The following is a 21962-nucleotide window of genomic DNA, read 5'->3' on the forward strand; positions in this document are numbered from 1 at the left end:
TTTTTCCCTACGCCCTCTCACTTCTTCTTCTTCATCTTCTTCATTTCTTCCTCTCTCTACACCCCATGGATCCAAACAACCCAAATTACTACGATCTAAATTGGTGTCCCGATCTATCCGACGAATATCATCCCGATTTATCGGGATGTAACTTGGGGGATGCTCCTCAGGCCGGCGAGGAGATGCCTTCGGCCCATAGTGCTGCCAAACCGAAGAAAGGCAGCCGAAGGAAAGAAGTCGCCCACAAGATCCGACATGACAGGCCGGCGTCGGTGGCGGAGGAGGAGGGGGCGGAGGATGACGGAGGTAAGACTATCCGTCATACCTACACCACTGAGGAGACGGACATCATCGTCCAAATTTGGATGGAGGAGACAAACGACGCCATCCGTGGGACAAATCAAAAGGGGTTCGAGTACTGGAAGAGGATCGTCGCCCGTGTCAACCCTCTCATCGGCGCCCACCTCAAAGTTCGTCAGATTCAAGGCCACTGGACCCGAGTGGCCCAAGAGGTGCGGTTGTGGGAAAGTATTTGGGTGGAGGCGCGCAGCAAGTGGCCGTCCGGCCATTCTGACGATATGCTCCGGGACAAGGCCCAAACTCTTTTCAAAAGTCGGAGCGCAAATAACGCCTCCTTCAACTACTGGAATGCGTGGAGAATTCTCCGGAACAACCACAAGTTCAAGTCGATGTACCTCGAGGGAGACGTGCATTCCTCCAAGAGGACAAAGACGACAGAGGAGGGCGCCTTCACCACCTCGGCGTCAGGCGAGGAGATCTCGTCTGCCCGGCCGATTGGGAACAAGGCGGCGAAGGCGGCGGCAAGGGCGGCGAAAGCGAAGGGGAAGGGGAAGGCGGCGGCAAGCTCCGAGCAGTCATCGGAGTATAAAGAGGCATTGGATCGGTCCGATCAGAACTTGAAAAATATCACGGCCGAATATGCCAAAAAGAACGAGCTCAAGGAGCGGGAGCTCGACATGCAACTCCTCAGTCTGGATACATCGCATATGAGCGATGTACAGAGGATGGCCCACGAGCACATGGTACAAGAAATGCTCAAGCGTCGTGGCCTTATCTAGACTAGGAGTTTAATTTATGTAATTTAAATTATGTTTTTAATTTTTTTTAATGTAATTTTTAGGTTTTTTATTTGAATGAAATTTTAATTATTAGTCACAGGTGTTATTTAAATTTGAGCAATTAAATTTAAGTAAAAAGCATAAAAATGGAAACTAATTCTATCATGTAAGCTATCATGTAACCCCACTGCAGCATCTTTACACCATGTGGTCCCCCATCATAAAGTAGGCTATCATGTAAGCTATCATGTAACCCCATTGCGGATGCTCTAACGAATAATTTTCTCACTTCATTGATGTTTGGTGTCAAGATTTTTTTCTTTCTACCTAGAGAAAAAGCAAAACTAAATTTGATGTTTGGGTTATTCTCAAAGTCGGCTGATATTGTCATCAACAACCCATCAAAATTTGTAAACTTTAATGTTAATGATGTTTGACTTAGACATACATATGTGGCTTATTGGGATTCGTAGATTTATTTGGAATTATGACTTTGGTAGGATTGTTTTGACCGATTCCTAAGTGGTAAAGTCTCAACTAGAAATGAAAAGCAACCTCTTTATTTTTTGATTGAGAGCTGCCAGAGACATAGATCGAATTGAGAGCAACCTCTTTATCTTCGTGTTTTATTATACTATTTTATAATTATTTATTAAAAATAAAAATATTATATATTGATTCCTAATTACTATTTATCACTAAAAATTAAAATTAAAAATATTTATATCCTAACTTTATTATTAATTTAATATTAGAAAATACATATTAAAAAAATAATTATAAATGCTAATTTAATTTGTGAATCCTAATTAATTATTTTAAAATTATATTAAATATAATAAATTTAAATTTAAAAAAATATGCAAAGATTATAAAAAAATTGAAAATGAAACACGGAGTGGGACATTAAAAATGAGACAAATGATCATATGTGGAGATCGAGAGAGCCCAAAAGGCGAAAATATTAAGTTTTGAAGGTGTTTATCTAAGATTATAAACCCAATAAATATTTATATTACAATATGGTAAGGCCTCGGTTAGTATAGTATGTGGTATGGGAGAAGGTGTGATATGTATGCATGTGATGTTTTTTTACGATATAGTATCATATTAATATCATGTTTTACAAAATGCATTAAATATTTATAAAATATAATATGTTGTTTGATATGATGTATTTTTTTTTTTTTTTTTTTGATTTGGGGGAGTTGGGGTGGGGGAGCAGTGGGGTTTGAACCCGAGACCTCACTGTTCACACACAGGAGGTCGCACCGCTTGGTGTCCCCTTGGGGACGTTTGATATGATGTATTAAGACTATATAAAGTTAATAATAGTTTTAATTAAGATATGTATTACAGATACCACCTCCGAAGTATACATAATCATATCTCTCAAATCAATATAATATTTCGGGCTTTTAATTTTATAAGGGATTGTGTATTTCATATTACTTCTTACCAAATAAGATATCATAGATATTTTATACACCCTAATCACCCATATCAAACGAACCTTAGAGCTTACTTGCTATGTAAATAAGAATACCATCATTTTTTTGGGATACTAACTTAATAGACCTATTTTTTTATAAATCAACAATTAAATAAAAAATTTAAAGATCGCGCGACAATATACCGAATACAAAAACTTTTCATTCAAATATTAATCATTTTACCATTAAATCAACCTACGCAGATAATTTAAGAGACTTTTATTTTGCAGTAAGGGGTGTGTTTTAGGGTCTAAACCCACTGTTTTTACGGCAAGGCACTCGTAAACTCTGTTTCCTATAAAAGAAAAGAAAATTATCAATTTTCGAAATCTTCTTATATTTTATTTTTACTAATATGTTTTACATATTTTATATTCTATTTTATCTCGTGTTGAACGTGAGGCTGAGTCATGGTTATACTATGTTTTCAGTGGCTTTTCAGATAACTGAAAAATCAACTTTTTACTCAATTGGCCCAAAGAATAAAGGTAGTACCAAAAGTTAACGCACTACTTCCATTATGCAACTTTTAATTTTAGTTTAGTTTTGACTTTTAATGAGTTTACACAAAAATCAAAACATTATTATATAGATGCCTTTTTTATATCTTTTGTGATGCATAATTGTGATCAAAGGTTCTGAATACACGTTAGCATTTTTAACATTATCTTTAGAACATATATAAAATTGTTAAACCGGCAAAACTTATATCTTTACACTTTAGTTCTGATTAAAGATATTTGTAAGAAGAAACAAAAGAGTTCCAGTGAATTTATTGTATTTTTATAAATAAAATACGTATTTTTATTTATTTATTTATTTATTGATTGAGAAAGGAGAAGCGATGGAGTATTAAAATACATATCTTTATTGTCAAGAAGAAAATACATATCTTTATTTTTAAAGAAACTACTTAAGATTTAGAGCTGTTTGGCAAACTTAATGTAAAGAGCCTATAAACTTCAACAAGTTATAAGATGTTTCAAGAGCTTATAAGACGTAGTATTTTAAGAAAAATGAACTTGAATTTTTTTTTTTTTTTATCAGAAAAAGGAATTTATTAGAGAGGAGCAAGGTACCAGAGGTACCGACAAGAAAAATTACAGGAGAGAGCTCACAAGATCGTTAGAGCACCAATCCGAGAAAGGAATCTCTTTAGAGAGAATTTCAAAACATTTGTTCCAACTCCAAACTCTACTTTTGATGTCCGCAAGAATACCATTCTTCTCCCTTTCCTCAATCTCGAACCTATCTTCGTTTCTCCTTCGCCAGATGAACCACACGGTACAAACCCAAATTGTCATCAAAAGTTTCCTGATTTTTTTCTCCTTACTCAAATGCACGAAGGAAAGAAAGTGTGTCCCAACAGTATTCGGTCTCACCGTTGAGATTCCAAGCCAAGTCTGGAGGTCGTCCCAAATCTCCATAGCATTCCTGCACCGAACAAACAGATGGTCTGTCGTTTCCAGTTGGGAGCCGCAAAACTTACAGATCTTTTCAACTTCGCTCAAAGGTATCCGTCTTTTTTCCAGATTTTCGCAGGTGGCAATTCTGTTTTTGAGGATTCTCCACGACGTGATGACAACTTTCTGCGGTGTTTTTGCCTTCCAAATCTTCGAAAAATCAGCCGGGAAACTGACGATGGGAGGGTGCTCTCTTCTTGCTTGTATGATGTGGGAGTATGCTGCTCTTGTAGTGTATACGCCATCAGGGGAGTCCGTCCATTTCCACTCGTCCTCTTTATCTGCAACAAGGGTAAAAGTGGAAATAACATTGGTTAAATTCTGCACCATCTCACTTTCACTCCCCCTAAGAGCCCTTCTCCACTGTAATTCCCACACCCACGATCCTTCAACCCACTTCCCGCAGTCACAAATGAGGCTCTCCTTATTAAGACTGAGTTGGAAAAGTCTTGGGAACGCAGATTTGAGTTGTGTACCCCCGACCCACTTATGACTCCAAAAGGAGGTGTTACGGCCGTCCCCCACCTTTCTTTCCAGATTTGACATCAGTCCACCCCTATGTCTAGCATCCCCCAGAGCAACAATTTTCCCCCACCATCCCGTCCCCCTCTTGCTTTTTCTAGCCAATCTAAAACCTTCCTCTCCCCACTCAATTTCGCCATAAATCGATTTCACAATCTTGGCCCAAAAAGACCCCTCATTTCCCAAGTATCTCCATAACCATTTTCCCACCAAAGCAAGGTTGAAAACTTCTAAGTTCCTGAACCCGAGACCACCTTCTTTTTTATCAAGACATACATCTTGCCATTTAACCCAAGCAATCGAACCAGTTTCCCCATTACCACCCCACAGAAATTTCCCACACAAGGAAGCCAAGTTTTTCACAATGGTTTTCGGGATAAGAGAGAAGGAAAGTTGGAAAGTCGGAATTGCCTGCAGCACCGATTTGATCAAGGTAACTCGGCCCGCCATCGACAGTTTCCTGTTCTTCCAGTTTGAAATTTTCTTTTTAACTTTATCAACCACAAAGTTCCAGTCAACAATACTCTTACCTCTCCCTCCGACCTTGACTCCAAGGTATTTGAAAGGTATCGGACTCACCACACAATTCAATTTACTTGCCATTCGCTGGAGCTTGCTGTCTTCCATTCTTGTCCTCATCAGGCTGCTTTTACTGTAATTGACTTTGAGACCTGCCATGAATTCAAACAAACACAAAATGTTCTTAATTCCCTCTGCATTCTTCTCGTCATCATTCAGGACGAAGATTGTATCGTCTGCATACTGCAGGTGTGTGATTTTGATCTTGTCATTCCCAATCAGAGCTGGCTGGAGTAAGTTCCTTTCCGCAGCTCTATCAACCAGAGATTGCAGCCCTTCTGCCACTATGAGGAAGAGAAAGGGGGATAAAGGGTCGCCTTGCCGGAGGCCCCGCTCCAGCTTGAACTCCCCCGACGGGGATCCATTGATGAGAACGTTTGCCGTAGCTGAAGAGACACAACCTCAGATCCATTTCCTCCAGATTGGGTTGAAGTTGAGGCGCTCCATCATGGCATCCAAGAAATCCCACTCAACGGAGTCATAAGCCTTAGCAAAGTCAATCTTGAAGATCAATCTACCTTGTTTGCTCTTCTTTGCCTCCTCTAGCACCTCGTTCAGAATGACAACCCCGTCCAAGATGTATCTTCCTTTAATGAAGGCGCTCTGATTTTCTGAGATGATAGAATCCATGACTTGACTCAGTCTCCCTGCCAGCGCCTTCGCAATAATCTTATAGATGCTCCCAATCAGCGAAATGGGCCTGAAATCCTCCAAGCTGCTCGATTGTCCTTTTTTGGGGATAAAAACAATGAACGAAGAGTTTCCACCTGTAGGAATTTTCCCATTTGCGTGGAATTCATTCATAAGTTTCATGAAATCGCCCTTTATCACCTCCCACGAAGCCTTCCAAAAGCTTATGTTAAACCCATCTGGCCCCGGACTTTTGCTTCCATCACAACTCCACACGGCCGATTTAATTTCATCTTCGGCAAACGGTCTGGTCAGATTTTGGCTTTCCTCAAGGCCCAAGGATTTTGCTGTAAAATCTTCTGGTAGTAATGGCAAGATTCTGTCCCTTTTCTTGAAGAACTTGGCGAAATGGTCTCTTGTTCTTTCTTTGACCGCCACCGGATCATCAACCCAGCGATTGTCGAACATCAATCCGCTAATTTCATTTTTCTTTCTCATTCCTACAACGCACCTATGGAAGAAACTTGTGTTTAAATCTCCCTCTTGCAGCCACCTGATCCTTGCCTTTTGTCTCATCAGGTCATTTTTGTTTCTTGTCTGACACAAAAGTTTTGCTCTAGCTTCGTTCCTACAGATGTTCTCATGATCTTCAAGACCAAAGACGTCATCCATTGTGTCCCAGTGGAGAATTTCATCTTTAAGGACTTGAATATTATGGTCGATATCCCCGAACGAAGTCTTGTTCCACCTTTTTAACACGAGCTTTAAAAATTTCAGTTTTTCTTTGAACACAAAGTAGCTCCATCCGTTGATCTCCTTTTCATTCCACGAGCTCTGAATGAGTTGTTTGAAATCCGGGTGGGTCATCCACGCGTTGATGAATCGGAATGGTCTTGGACCCCAGTCCACCTTTTTTGTAGAGAAGATGATTGGACAGTGATCAGAAATGGTTCTTGGAAGACACTTCGCGGCCGTGGCTGGCCATTGACGAAGCCAGTGATCATTGACGAGAATTCTATCTAATCTGCTTTTACACCCCCCACTAGCCTGGTACCAGGTGAATTTTCTACCTGGTGTCGGGATTTCAACCAGCAAACTTTCTCTAATGAATTCATCAAAACGCCTCATATCACTTCTACCGTAACTACCACCTCTACCAGCCCTTTCATCCTCCTTCCTGACAGAGTTAAAATCCCCAGCCAACACCACACATTTTTCTTTATTTTGGGCCACAACTTCCTTAAGCGTCTCCCATAAGGAGGCCTTATCAGAACTATCAATGGGGGCATAAACATTAATGAAACAGCAAAGGAGATTACCCGACTTCCATGTGCCATTCACGATAACCGCTCCTGGAATGTCCCATGAACTGGAGGCCACGAAGCAATCTCTGTTCCAGGTGCTCAAAATTCCCCCGGCTCTTCCTTCGGCACACCGAACTGCCATCTCCGAGCACTCAACACCCCAGAGGGAAAGCTTCTCAATCTTTGTATTGTTTTCCGCCTTCATCTCCTGAATAAAACAAAAATCAATTTTTTCTTTTCTCACCATTTCTCTGATGTCGTTTTCCTTTGCGGAACTTCCCAGGCCTCTGATGTTGTATGAAAGAGCACTGATCATTGAAAATTGAGTTCTCCGCCAAGCTCTCTGTTAACACTTCTCTGTTTTACCAGCTGTTGCACAAGCTCTTCTTCCTTGTCCTCACAGGAAAGCCCAAGGGTTTTGCCAAAGGCCCAAATTTTCTGAGCCTTTTCTTTACCGTCGTCCTCTCTGGATATTTGCCCCTCCACGTTACTTTTTTCTTCCACTGATTTTGATTCCGGATCATCTTCGATCTGGGCAATAAAGGTGCCCCACGTCTCTCTTTCCTTTTCCTTGGCGTTCCTTTTTGAGATTTTCTTATTTCTTTTGCCCGGCGGAGAGATTTCTGGTAAGCTTGACCCCTTCTTGCTAAATATCAGTTCTTGGATTCCGACCTCGTTCGCCGAAGAATGCATGTCTTCCTTTCCTCCCATCGACGCCACTCTTGGAATTGTAGGCTGAATTGGTTGTCCCTGAGCAGCTTGATTTTTTCGTTCCCAATCTGTTGGGGTTTCGGCGTTAGAGGTGAGCAGGACATCTGGGGGATGGTTAAAGTTTTGGGGCCTCGAAAGGGGCCCAACCTGAGATTCAGGCACCCTCGTGACCAAGGTAGAAAGTGGGTTAGTATCATCATTTTCTCCCAGCCCAAAAGGCCCAATATCGCTAGGCCCATTACCCTCTTGAGCAGGGTCTGTAGGTAGCCATTTTTTTGTGGATTCCTCCAATCCCCTTTTCGCCGTTTTTGAATCTTTTGAGACATTGGTAAGAGGGCACGCATCATTGTTCTGCACAGGAAACGAACCATCTCCACCTTGGGCACACGAAACGTCATCCTCGTTGGAATCAGACTCGCCGAGATCGGCAACATGCGCCTCTGCCGGCGCGTTTGAATCCTCCTCCCAATCGTCCTCTGAATCCGAACTTGACGTCTCGCAACTGCATCGGGCTTCAGACGGGGGTTTCATTGCATAGCTCAATTCTTCCACTCTAATTCGAAAGGAAACTCCTTCAATTTTGCATTTGAGTATCCCTTCAACCGAATGTAGTCCGGTCGAAATCTGAACGAAAGCTTCGTCTAGTTTCTCCCTGAGTTTTGTTCCTTCGTCGATTTTCAGAAGTAGGCCGAAATTAGAGCATGCTGCCGCGAAGAACGTAGAATTCCATGCATGGAGTGGAACTCCAATCCACCTTGTCCAAATGATCCTCTGCTGACAAGTATCGATATTCTTCCACGGCCGGCACCACTGGAACCAGAACTCTTTCCATTCCGGGAGTTCTTGCAACGTTTCCTCGACCGACTGTTGTCCAACTTGTTGAATGATGACCATATTACCTCCGATGGATCGAATCTTCAGTTTACCAGCGCACTCACTATTTACCTCCTCTTTGACGTCTTCCCACAGGTGTTCTTGCTTAATGAAGCCTGTGTAGGCTCCCCGGAGCCATGCCTTATCATCGGTTGAGGGGTCGTAATGGAATTCCTCATCGAACACCTCTATATCTTTGCTACGATTTCTCACAGCCTTGTTTCCAACAAGAGCTTCCAGAAATGACACCCCCTCCTTTCTCTTCTTATCCTGTAATGGTTGTCTTGGGGGGTGATATCGGGTTTCCGATTTTGTCGCAGGATTTTCAGTGCTCCTTGCCTCTTCCTTTCTTTCGAACCGCGGAACATAGACCCTAATTTTAAAGCTACCAATCCAGAGTTTGTTCAGTTCTTCGAGCAAGGCTTCCCGGTCCTCAACGTTTTGAAACCGCACGAAGCCAAAGGGTTTACCGTTCAAGTCTTTCTTTCTAGGACAGAAGACCTCTGTCGGCATCATAACTGTTCCGAACTTTCTAAGGAGAAAGTCAGCACTACAGTCTGTTGGTATGTTGTTGAAGAAGAACGACACTGTTCCATCACCTCTACCTCCTCTGCCATTCCCATCCCGTCGATCGTAGCCATATCTCCGATCAAGTGCTGTGAAGTTCCTTCCATCAGCTTTCCATTGGTTGGGGTTTGGGAACCTAAGGTTGGGGTTGTATGTTTGCCTTGCCGTGTTTCTCTCGGAATGGGTGAATCCTACCCCTCTCCTCCTTACCTCTCGCCACTCGCCCGTCATCTTCTCACGCGTATAACTTGAAATTATATATGATGATAATAATAAACCATAATTGAATAATATTTGCAAAATCCGTACAGCATAAAAGTTTAAGTTGAAATAGAGAAACTTTTTTTTTTTTTAAGTTATAAGCTCCTGAAGCTTATTTTTCCCGCTTATAGTTGTTCAAGAGCTTATTTTATCAAACGCTTTGAAAAAGTTATAAGATTACAAATAACTTATAAACTACTATTAAAGAGCTTATAAACTCAACCAATAAGCTGTTAAGAGCTCGTAAGCACACCCTCTTAATCTAAGCCTACGTTTGGTTGAGTGTTTTTAGAGGTTGGAAAGGGAATCAATTAAGTGAATCCATTACTTGTTTGATTTGGGTAATGAGTTAACCATTACCCTTACTTGAGGGTAACTCAATCACCCAATTTGTTACCCCTCAAAATAGAGGGGAAACAAAAGAAAGGGGATCCCTTACTAATGATTCATTTTCATTGTTAAACCAAACACTCAATAAAAGTAATAGTTATTGTTACCATTCCACTCCTTTATTTGATTCCATTCCCTTTCCATTTCTCTATTTGAACCAAACGAGCACTAAATATACAAATCCTTCCTAACGGCTTGACGAAGCTAACAAACCTCAATTTGTTTGATAACAAAGCTTAAGCTCAATCCAAAAATAAACAAATTAGACTAAGACTCGAGTACAAGACAATACTCATCAGGGCTCGACTTTATTACACCCCTACATGTGACATGCAATTTGCTTGTGTTTGAACTCCTCTGCACTTGCAAATTGCGATATTTAGTCATGAAGTCGCTACTCCACCAACTATGCATGTACAAACTAGAAGAATCATGATTCTGTTCTTGTTTAGTACGAATGATTAGGGCATATAATATACATATGATATTCTAAATATCTAATATCGTGTTTGGTATAAAATACACAATATAGAAAAGCTCCAAGACATTCTATAGATTTATGTGATTTTGCTTACGACGGTTTGATACAGTTTTGCCAAATATGATATTAATATATCATATAGTAAAAGACCTCTCGTTCAAGCATATCAAGCTCTATAAATAGTTTCATGAACTACATTCCAAACACATGAACAACTTTTCAAGAAAACACTGTCATTAGCACTTTATGAAGGAAACTGTCATAATTCAAAACTGCAGCGAATACAATGAGAATCAGAGCAGGGCATAAATATCTACAAATGCAAGTAACAATAGATTCTGTTTCTTCAAATCAAATCTTCATGCTATTCTAGTTGGCATCACAATCAAGAATTCCCATCAGAAATCACTTTCTGAAGAGAGTATATGTCATAATTCATCAGGCGATCCAAGGGCGCCCGTCTCACCAACCTTGATTAGTCCCGAGGGAGGACTACAGGGTGCACGGCTGTTGTCAGATGACATTTCCTTCTTACTTTGATCTTCATCTGCTGAAGAGCAGACATCAGCCGCCACTTCTTTCACGGAGGCAGTGTTGTTTTGTGATGATTCTGGCTTGTCGTCCACAGAGCAAGGCTGTGTTTGTTTCGCTGGCGTTTGAGGTCTACCCGCGTTTGAGGATGAGGTTTTCCCTTGCACTTCCTCCAGCTTTCTTTGCTGCTCGAACATCTCTTGGAGACGCTTCCCTTGTTCTTCAATTCGTATCTGCAGTTTTCTTTGAATCTGAAAGGACATGAATTTGACATTATGGTGCCTTATATGCCTGCCCTCGCCCCCAATGAGCGCTAAATTAGGTCATTTTTGTTAAAGGGTAATTGCGCCTAAATGCACGAACTTTCATCCAATTATGATTTTTCACATGAACTAAAAGATGTGACTCCAAATATACACGAATTTCAATTATTTTGATATTTTCAAACGGTTTCCGATGAAACTAATGCCATTGTGGCTAGTTGAAGTGGCAAATTAATGCCATCGTGACTAGGTGATGTGGTGTAGACATCTAACTACATCGTCTAGTACATCGGCCATTTAAGCTATGCAGATATTCTAGAAGTCCACCTCAGCAATAATTTGGAGTCAATCGACAACCGTATCAAAAATCAGAATAATTGAAAGTTCGTGTATCTTGAGGCAAAATTTTAGTTTATGTGCAAAACCAGAATTTGGTAAAGTTCGTGTATGTAGGCTCAATTAGTCCTAAAGTTAAAATTGTATATTTTTGTCCGAAGAAGACTAATCCAAATTATTCTTTAAACCTTATATCCATCTAAATTGGTAAATCCAACTATTCGGAAAGGAAAAAGGACTGCAAATGCAACTCGTAAAACATAAGAGTATCGAATACATTAGTAATGAAATCGTGATTCAAAGAGACTAGCATGTGCTTGATGCATGAGAATCACTAATCCAAGACCAAGGGACAATAAGCTAAGCTGGTTAAATCTGGAAAGTTATTTGGATTTTCAAGGCAAATGATAAGAATTTTCAACGTACCTCAAGTTGATCGTGTAGCTGCTTCTGTACTTCCATCTGCAGCCGGAGAGCTTCAGTTATGCCAACAGTTCTGCCATCAAAGTTATTATCTGAGACATTGACCTTTAATTGCGGAAGTAGCTCAAAAATCCAGAATTGGAGAGACTACAAAGTTCGTAGTTTATCAGATACGATAATCATCATGTCCACAAAACATAACATTATTTATAAATTTGCTCTATTAATTATATCCTTAAAGTACTGTTAATCACCCTATAGCATAGGGAACAAGGGCAAAGGCAAATATAGAATTTCGGGGGCGCGCGCGTGTGTGTGTGTGTGTGAGAGAGAGAGAGAGAGAGAGACGCTTTCAAGTCGAGGGATGTCATATCGCTTGCAGTTTTTAGCTTCTTTTCTGGAGTTCCTGCCAATGAAAAGCACAACATAGTCGATTATTCACATGCCAAATACACCATTGCATTCACCACGATATTATTCAGCACTCGAGATTGTGTAGTTATTTTAGATGCCAAGTAATAAATGCGAATATCATAATCAGAGAAAGCAAATTAATGGGAATAGAAGTGAAAATGAATGGCACGATGAGAATCGATCAATCTCTACCTTCTGGTGACTCTGGCTTATATCTGGCAGTTCTGTATTTCTGAAATTCCACAGCATAGTAAATAGAAGAATTCCTTGCAGCAGAAAAAACAGGATCTCGACAAAGAAGGAAAGACTTCTCGTACCTGTAAGTGACTTTTCACATTATATATCGTCAGGCCTTCAACATTCATGATCTTCAAAACACCCTTCGGTGTAGCTCCTGAAATTCAAGAAGAAAAGTTGGAATTAACATGAAATCATTATCATATCATTAATTCAAATTAGTAGAAAGCCAGATGCTCACTGTCGCTACCACCAAGCTTATTCACAGCATCCACAAAAGCTTCGTGAAGTTCTGGCGTCCAGCGCATTCGTGCTTTACTCGAGGGTGCAGTTGAAGAGCCTAATGCTGGACAATCATTCACACTTGGCACGTGATAAGGTTGCAGCCGCTGGATCTGTGGCTGGTGTGAAGATGCATTATGTGGCAGATCCAGCAGCTGAAAGTCATTATTGAATCAAATTATTGTTTTGATATTTTAATTAGGGTTATTAATTACAATTAGGATTTAATTAGGGCAGATGCACCGGAATATGCCTCAAAAACAAATAGTAATATAAGTTCTGCTGTGAACACGAAAATCTTGCAATAATGTGTACCACAAAAATTGTAGTTATAAAATTTCAGGTGTTGCTACTTTCCGCAAGAATTATACGCCCGTAACTCTAGATGAAAATCTCAAGCACCAAGAGAAAAACTAATAAAATGGTGAAAATAGACGAAAAACAAGCGGATATAGAACAGCAAAAATAAAGAAAAACGAGACTATTTTCAAGTTAACACCGGAAAGCATCAAACAACATTTTAACTATGCTAGGCAACAGTATAGAGAAACAAACCTTTGGCTCCGAGTCGGGAAGATTGCCGTCAATAAGAAGATCACTCCAGTTCGAATTGAGTGTCTCATCGTTAACTGTGATCAACTGCTCGGCCCATTCCTGCCAATTAGTCTTCTTAGCGTGGTCTTCTGCTACCATTGATGTCTCGATTTGGCCGTCCTGATCAGGGACTTCCAGGGGAGTATCGAGGAAGTTCTCGATCTCATTCCAGGAGACATCGTGGTTCTTCATGGCCAAGCCATCTAACTGTGAAGATTGCATAACTGAGTAAGGATGTTGATTTTCCATAAAAGAATCTCCCTCTTTTGGCGACAACGAATATATTGTCGAACTTATTGATTCGCTTCCATTGGGGGAATAATGGATTCTAGTAGGGCATCTAGAATCAGAAGAAAAAACTTGAGGTGAATCTGGCAATAGAGTAAACTTTTCTTCTAAAGGAGAAGGAAGGATGTGCAAAGATTTGACCATAGTTCCAGAGACTTCCATGTTAGCTGACTGTGTTCCACCATATGTCTTCTTAAACGATGAAGGTGCCATGCTCAACTTTCTCCATAAACAGGTGAGAATCCAAAGAAACCTAAAATAGATAAACCTTGTTGCTTATATTATAAAGAGACAAAAGAAACCACAATCATCGCTTCCATTACAAATCCTTCATATACTTTTTTGATTGACTCTCAATTTAAAAACACACAATAAAAAGAACCGGCTCTTCTTAGTGAGGTATATCAGGTTTACGTGGAAAAAAAAAGTGCTAGAACATTAGGCAACATAAGAAGGGGAGAGTCTCTATGTCTCTACATTATGTATCTATTTATTCAATCTACAAACACTTTCAATGTTATAAAACTAGCAATACCCGTATCAGTTATGAACCTTAAGAACTCGAGTAAGCTACTCGGACGTGAAGTAGAACTAAAACAAGTCGATAAAATGACAATAAAGCGAACGTCTACAAAGTACCACCCTAATTGAAACATAAAAGGAACTGCCTAACTTTAACCATGACAATCACATATAACTACTCACCATCCTCATGTATTTTCTCATCATAAAACCTTCCAAAATAAACCTATAACTACTCACTAATCGCTTCCGAAATCCACAAGTGGACCTAAACCCATCAAATTTCATTACATTAATTTGGGGAAACTTTCGTAGTAGCGCCAATTTCTACAATTCCAACAAGTTGATTAAGAAATCTAGCTAATTTTCCCATTGCAGCAATAAAGATTCCATCTTTTGGGCAATTTGAAAAAAAAAAGAGAAAAAAAGACAAAGGGTCTTTCACTTGACAACTCCATTTAAATGCAATTAGTTCACAACAAACATCTGTTAACACAACTAGAAGAAATTTACATTCAATAGCAGAAGAAGGGAATTACAAAAATGCATATTTCTCACAATTATTAACAGCCCGATTCAATTCAAGGAAATCAACAGCAGCAAATAAATAGAATCAAACCGTGCAAAGAAACGATATCGAATTCAACGTGAGTTGAAAAGGGAGCTTGAATTCGAGAAATATGAGAAACGAACCTTTTGGGAATTTTTGAGAGGTGAGAGAATCCTACTACGGCGGCTAAGTAAAGGAATCGTCAATGAATAGGAGAACGAATTGATAATATCACTAATTGATTGTAGCGATAATCCAACGTTAAGAACTTGCGAATGTTGTTGTCGAGTGCTGACTTTCCAAATGAAGCAAAATGCATGATTTTAATGATTGTGTGAAGAATAAATATGGTTTTAATTTGGAACCGTGAAATGAATTATTGATGATTGTTTTTGCGTGGGGGTAACTTGGAGTTAATCTTGGCGTGATCTGGGCCGTTGATTTGCGGTGACTCGTTTGCGTTTGACTTTTGAATCTACGGCTGGAAACTGGGGAGCTGTTTGCTAATGTAATGATGGTTTAATCAGTGATTATTGATTAATTAGACGTCATTAGCGAAGCTATTTCGTGTTGGAACACTGGGGCGCTGCCGCACTCGTGGATAGAGATATAAATAAATCACATAACTTTGCTTCTGTTCAATATTTGAATACAAATATATATATATATTTTTTAAATTCATCGTTATCAAATACGATTTAAAAATCATAATATTCGGTTTGATATATAAAAATATTTTATTTTATGTATATTTAAAAATAATTAATACTTAGATATGAAGTAAAATAAATATTAATAATTTTCTTAAATAACAAGGAAAAATAATAATTAAAGCTCTAAAAATGAAATTTGATTCCAAATTCAATTTAGACGAAAGTATTTCATATTTTGAAAATAAAGTCCGACGTCAAATCATAGTTGCAAAAGATTGTGAATTGAATATTTGCTTTAAAATTGTAAATTGAAAATATTTGATTTGAATCGAGTTTTCGGTTATATTATTTAAAATACATTTGTAAAAAATTGAAACGAATATTTGATTCAATTCGAATATTCGTCAATCGGTGTACAAATCGAATACAAATAAAATTAGAAAGATATTCGAATATGAATTCGAAATTTTTACGAATATGAATCGAATTTAGTGATATTCGATTCGAATCGTTTATATTCTACTTGTGGGCCTCAAATGGAATAATGAAAAAAAAGGCGTGATTTAATTAATAAAATTGTGATACAAATCGCCTTCGCCTGCTAAGAGTAACTGCATTTAAGTGAATTATTATTAAATAACTAGTACGCCCGCTCGTGCGATGCACGACTAATATTAAAAGTGAGTGATATTTTAAATAAATAAATATACATATTAAATGTAAGTAAATATAATTGATATTGTGTATAAATATAAAAATCATCAAATATCAAAAGCAATGAAATGATAATGAGTATCATTATGTATCATATAATATTCTAAGATTTACTCCTATAAATTTATACAAATCTAAATATCACCTTTAAAAATTTACTTTTAAGCTAAAGAGTTCTAAAATGAACAAATTATAAGTTTAATCTTTTTAGTCGCATAAATATTAAAAATGATGTCTAATAAAAATACTATAAAAATTAAATTAAATTAATAAAGAAAAGGGAATGAAATAGGGAAAAGATATAACCCTGAAATTCAAAAGAATGAATTTAGGAGAGAGAAGATGATAGATGAGAGAGGAGAGAGAAAATGAAATAAATTTATGACTTTAAATGATAATAACTTATTTATTTTAAATTTATTTTTTGTAATTTTTACATCAAATTAAAGATCTTTTCGTTATCTTTAGTTTAACATCCATATTGAATATATTTTTATGAATTAAAATTGATGATTTTTAAAAAAGAAGCAAAATTGAAAAAGAAAGATGAAGAAAGAGAAAATTTGATGGAAAAAAGTTTACGTTAAACTGGTGTTTTATATATTATATAGATTATGTCAGAAAATATAAATATACTTAGGTCAGATAAAACGGACAAGCAATTTTTGACATAATGATAGTAATCCGTAAGGGAAATGAATATTAATCTAATTTTATTGACTCGATGCAATAAAAGAAAAAAAAAGATTTGAGCTATCACCAATATTAGAGAGGATAAAATAGGTGAATCAGGTCAAGTCGATCCAACTCATTGAGAAGATTTACACGTATTAGGTTCACCCGTACAATATTATTGAATCAGTAATTTTTAACACTAAAAAATCACATGTCACAGTCATTAATAGTGTTTTTATGTGAGCCGTTCGATTTGAAGAATTAAATAAGATTAAATTAGATTAGTTTATATAATCTTATTTGGTTGTTTGAATATGAATCATATGATTTAGTATTTAATTTCGAGATAATGCCGTATAAAATAATTTTAACTTATGAGTGCAATGCCATACAAAAATAACCTTAACTTATGAGTGTTTAGATTATTTTATATAATCTTATTTGGTTGTTTGAATATGATTTAGTATTTAATTTCAAGATAATGCCATATAAAATAATTTTAACTTATGAGTGCAATGCCATACAAAAATAACCTTTAACTTGTGAGCGTTGAGTTATCCCTTATAATAAAATTAATCTTAGATCAATTCAATTTCAAATAATCTCAAGCTAATTCAATCTCCACAACCAAAGGCCTCCATAATGTAATGATTAATACGTTGATCTCCCTCGGTTGTCGAGACTAAATTAGCTCGATATTACCTAAGATTGAGTTGGCCAAGACTAATTTTGTCATATGGGCTAAGCCAAAACTCATACACCAAGACTAATCCTATGTGACACTCTTCCAAGATTGAATCACGGGCCGTATCCAACCAACCGAACAAGATATGATAAGATTAATCTAATCTAGTCCTATCTAATCCTTCAAACCGAACGGATGGTAAAAGGATCATTATAACCATGAGCACTTCAATTCACCAAAAACAATGATTTCAAGTCTTGAACATTGTGGGATAAGTTCAAAATTACAAATATACCAACTCATAACAGAATGAGTTCTATCAATGACATAACAAAATCTCAAAATCTTCGAATTATCATCAAAATTTGGAATAGTTCCCAATGTGGGATCAATTCAGAAAACCAACTCCAAATCATAGAGTTTCTAACTTCTCATACTGATTCTATAAATCATGTTAGGCTTGTTAGCTATGCATCGCTTTATACTCCATGTGCTATCCAATTCCCCCCAAAAAGTGCTATCCAATTCCCCCCAAAAACAAAATAATAAAAAATGAGTATTCTCAAAGTTGGAACTCAAGAAGGATCAGAAGCAGCCATTCTTGAATGAGCAGAATCAAGAGCTATCTTCTCCGCTTTATATCTCTGCAGAATTTGCTTCCACAACGACACCGGAAGGCCTTGATAGGATGGCCTGTGTCCGAAAAATCAATCCCGTAATCCTGGAAATTATATCATGCAAACCAAGCATCATCAACAATGGATAGAATAAATGGTTGAGTAGAAACTTTCTCAAATCTGCAGCGTGCATCAAAGATAGACCAGATGCCATTTGTTTTTGTATGTCAAAATGGTTAACTCAAGTTGATAGAAGAGTCTTTACATCGACTTATAAACCATTGCGACTTTCCTTTCAGAGAAGCAGGAGAGAAACATGTTAAATGTGATCAGCTGCTAGAAATTCTTTGACAAAAACAACAAATGAGCAGTTGAAATGAGGATGCATTGTAAATGTAGTTGAATGCAGCATAAAATTTGTAATCTGCAAGTCAAGATCTACGAAGAATACAAGAATCAATATCAAGAGTCTATAGTTTCCCTTAAAAAAATTCTGCCTTCCTAAACTGCAGTTTATATAAGTCTATCTCAATATTTCAAAGTGACAGCTTTGTCAGTCTATGATATGATATTTTAAGGATCAAATCATTGCTAAATGTTGAGGCTGCATTGAGCTGAAGGGTTTATTTTGAGGATAGGATTTGGAAAAGGTTTTGAAATGTGCCATATTAAGTAGTGCCCCAATCTATCAAAATGATTCCAATCAGTCATCGAAATACTTCAGTCGAATGCAACCTAAAACAAGTTACTCTCAACCAGCAGAAAAACCAAATATGACAAGAAAACCATATTAATTACTCACCCAAGTAAGCTCTTCTAGAGCCTCCACTTTTCTTCTGGTGAAAAATGCAACCTGGATAAAGTAGAAAAGATAAAGAGCTTTTAGACTATTTTACTTGTATGAAATTTGGTTCTGAAATACACTACATGGATTGGGAAAGAAGAGTAGTTCATCTCCTCACGTGATAATAATGGCGATCAGGAGTTTCCACCTGGACTGGAATGTCGATCAAGTTTGCATCTGCACACCTATGAACAAAGAAACAAACATGCTTAAAGATGGAAGATCAGCATACGAGAAGAAGATAGAACAGCTTATAAGTTCAGAATTTAAGTTAGTTTCACAATAAACAACAATAAGGCATTCTCTAAATTTTGTACAAGAACTATCCTTTAAAGCCTGAAATAAATACTTTTATCCAAGCAAGGACTGAGGAAATCAAATTCTGTATAATCTTAAAATATGAATGTGTGTTATGTTATATGAAGTTGTGTATTATGTCAGTAAAGGCTTAAGGAGTGTGCTTTTTTTTTACATGCTTTTTTTAGTATGCTAGCAAATACAAATAGAGAAGCTCACCGATGATTGATAAACCTAGCAACATTGCCACACTTTGTTGCATCCAAGCAGAGGGCTTCTTCATCCTTCAGATTTTCTTCTGTGGACCAATCTGCGTCAAGTAGCACTGGATATGCATGCCTTTCTTTGTCAGCACCGCTTTGAGTGTTCCTGTCATACAGCTCCATGTTGGTCAAGATTTCTCCAACATATTCACAAACAAACGCCCCTTGTGGCAGCTCCTCGAGTGCTCTTACTCCCCAGCCTTTGTTTTCACTTGTCACGAAGACCTAAAACTCAAAATTCAAAATAATCACTCTTAGAAAGGTAAGCAAGGACTAAAAAAAGCACCTGTTCTGACGGAGAATTCCAAATTCAGAAAGAAAATCAACACCCAAAGTGCAAAGATCTTCATGTTTTAAGGTACCAATAAGCATTTAAAGATTTTCCAAATTAGACAAAAAGACTTCTCCAAATAGACTCACCTGCAATTTCCTTGTTATACCTCGCTGAACAACTCTGTTCCCACACCTCATATCGCAGCCACATTTTCTCCAACATTCTTTAATGAACTTCTTGGAGATGTGACCCTTGCACTTCCCAGGCAAGTCCGCATTCTTGGCCCTCTCTAAAGGGCAGTCCTTACAGTAGACAGCATGCTTCATATCCAGAGACTCCGCAGAAAGGCATGTCTTTAAAAAGTCTTGAGTCAGCAAGCCTTCTTTGGTGTAAGCATACTCACCTCCAGTCGAACCAGCACATTCACAAGGTATAGAGGGCGAAAGACAGTCTCCTCTACAATCTGAACAGCAGTCCTCATCTGCAATACGGGCTAGAGATACATGTACGTATGCAGCTTCATATGTGACATTATCACGGAAATACAGGAAATGCGGTAGATCCTCATTGCCAGTTTCATCAACAAGGGATATCTTCACTTTTTCAGAGCCTTTTGTTATGTCCTCAATAGTATTGAATACCATCTTGGGCTCACTTTTAGCGACAACAGTGGCCTCATCACGTGAAGGATTAACTGATCCTGAAAGAGAAACATTCATGATTTGTAAGAAATCATATCGTATAAGAACAACCAATCCAAAAAAAAAAAAGGGGGGGATACCTGTGCAAATATGTGAAGAATGAGCTTGTGAGGAATGATCAATAGGCTGCCCTTCCCATGGCACTACTGCATTTCCATTATCACGTGAATCAGGATCATCGAGCTCTTCTTCACAAACAACGCGCTTGCCTTTGTCTTTAGACAGCACCTTATCTTCACCATTTCCCCTCTGTTGTTTCTTCAGTGCAGGTTCCATTTCTCCCTCAGCATTCTGCTTAACAGAGCACATCAATCAGAAATCAAACTTGCAACAACTGATTACACACTTATGTAACATGCAAATTGTGAGGTGATGACAAAGTTTACAACAAAAAGTTACTTAAAACCTTATCATCTTCATACTCAAAGATGGCATCAGCAAGCGTCCTATAGTTATCTTCCTCGATAAGCTGCCAATTCTTGTTGTACAACTTCAGAAGCCGTTTGAGGACCGGTTTTACATTTTCTTCACTTATTCCTAAGCTCTTCATCGCATTATAGGCTCTACGAACCTTCTCCACTGTAGCCATTTTTTCTCTACACCCTAATGATTCACATTGCAATAAAATTATGCTGCACACTTGAGCGCTTTAAATTGGAAAAAATTTCAACAACAGAGACATTAAAAATCAGTAAAGCAAGATTTTTCAGCAATGAAACGACAACAATGAAGCGAAATAACGACAACTTAACCAAATTCCTAAATTCCCTTTCATTTCACACGGATTAACCACTGAACAAAGCATCAAAGCAGAACACACACAGAGACAGCATAATGCATGGTTGAACAGTGCATGCAACAAGAACATCTTAAATTCCAGAAAATCCCCAAACTAAGGTAAAAATAAAACAAACTGCAATAAAAACAAATTTAATGTATAAATCTACTTCAACTAAACCTTTTGACCAAAACCTCCACCAAAAATTTCAAACAAAAAAACACAATATGAAGAACTACTTCGATCATTTAACGATAACACCGCCAACATTGTGAAAAACAAAATAAAATGAGGCTAAACTATTATCAAACGGTAAGGTTCAAAGAAGAGGTACCTTAAACGGTGAAATTCCGCGTCGGAAGCAAATACGAGAAAGGGCACGCTCTTTTCACTTCACAACCTAATGATTCACATTGCAATAAAATTATGCTGCACACTTAAGCACTTTAAATTGGAAAAAAAAAAAAATCAATAACAGAGACTTTAAAAATCAGTAAAGCAAGATTTTCAGTAAAGCAAGATTTTTCAGCAATGAAACGAAAACAATGAAGCAAAACAACGATAACTTTACCAAATTCCTAAATTCCCTTTAATTTCACACGGATTAACCACTGAACAAAGCATCAAAGCAGAACACACACAGAGACACAGCATAATGCATGGATGAA

The 21962-nt window shown here is 37.8% G+C and overlaps 2 protein-coding genes across 4 annotated transcripts; both read right to left on the reverse strand.

The window, feature by feature from the left end:
• Window positions 1–10569: 10569 nt before the first annotated feature.
• On the reverse strand, window positions 10570–15143 carry LOC131017127 (protein PHOSPHATE STARVATION RESPONSE 1-like). Of its 3 annotated transcripts, XM_057945860.1 has the most exons (9): window positions 14937–15137; window positions 13863–13974; window positions 13395–13640; window positions 12799–12994; window positions 12638–12714; window positions 12513–12552; window positions 12255–12312; window positions 11910–11979; window positions 10570–11135 (listed from the first exon to the last, which is right to left on the reverse strand). In XM_057945860.1, the coding sequence occupies exons 2-9, from the start codon at window positions 13932–13934 to the stop codon at window positions 10782–10784; spliced, it is 1113 nt and encodes a 370-aa protein (XP_057801843.1). In that variant the 5' UTR covers window positions 13935–13974; window positions 14937–15137; the 3' UTR covers window positions 10570–10781. The 3 variants fall into 3 exon arrangements, with proteins under 3 accessions (XP_057801843.1, XP_057801842.1, XP_057801844.1); XM_057945859.1 differs by having other exon boundaries at window positions 13395–13974; window positions 14937–15143; XM_057945861.1 differs by lacking the exon at window positions 14937–15137 and having other exon boundaries at window positions 13395–13773; window positions 13863–13980.
• A 2625-nt stretch (window positions 15144–17768) lies between these two features.
• LOC131017129 (histone-lysine N-methyltransferase SUVR4-like) lies at window positions 17769–21688 on the reverse strand. The gene is made up of 8 exons (XM_057945862.1): window positions 21629–21688; window positions 20923–21119; window positions 20597–20807; window positions 19962–20515; window positions 19498–19766; window positions 19100–19166; window positions 18940–18990; window positions 17769–18241 (listed from the first exon to the last, which is right to left on the reverse strand). Exons 2-8 carry the CDS (start codon window positions 21103–21105, stop codon window positions 18143–18145), a joined length of 1434 nt encoding a protein of 477 aa, XP_057801845.1. The 5' UTR covers window positions 21106–21119; window positions 21629–21688; the 3' UTR covers window positions 17769–18142.
• Between the last annotated feature and the right edge of the window lie 274 nt (window positions 21689–21962).

Source organism: Salvia miltiorrhiza, chromosome 3 (assembly GCF_028751815.1).
Source record: "Salvia miltiorrhiza cultivar Shanhuang (shh) chromosome 3, IMPLAD_Smil_shh, whole genome shotgun sequence".
Lineage (NCBI taxonomy): Eukaryota > Viridiplantae > Streptophyta > Magnoliopsida > Lamiales > Lamiaceae > Salvia > Salvia miltiorrhiza.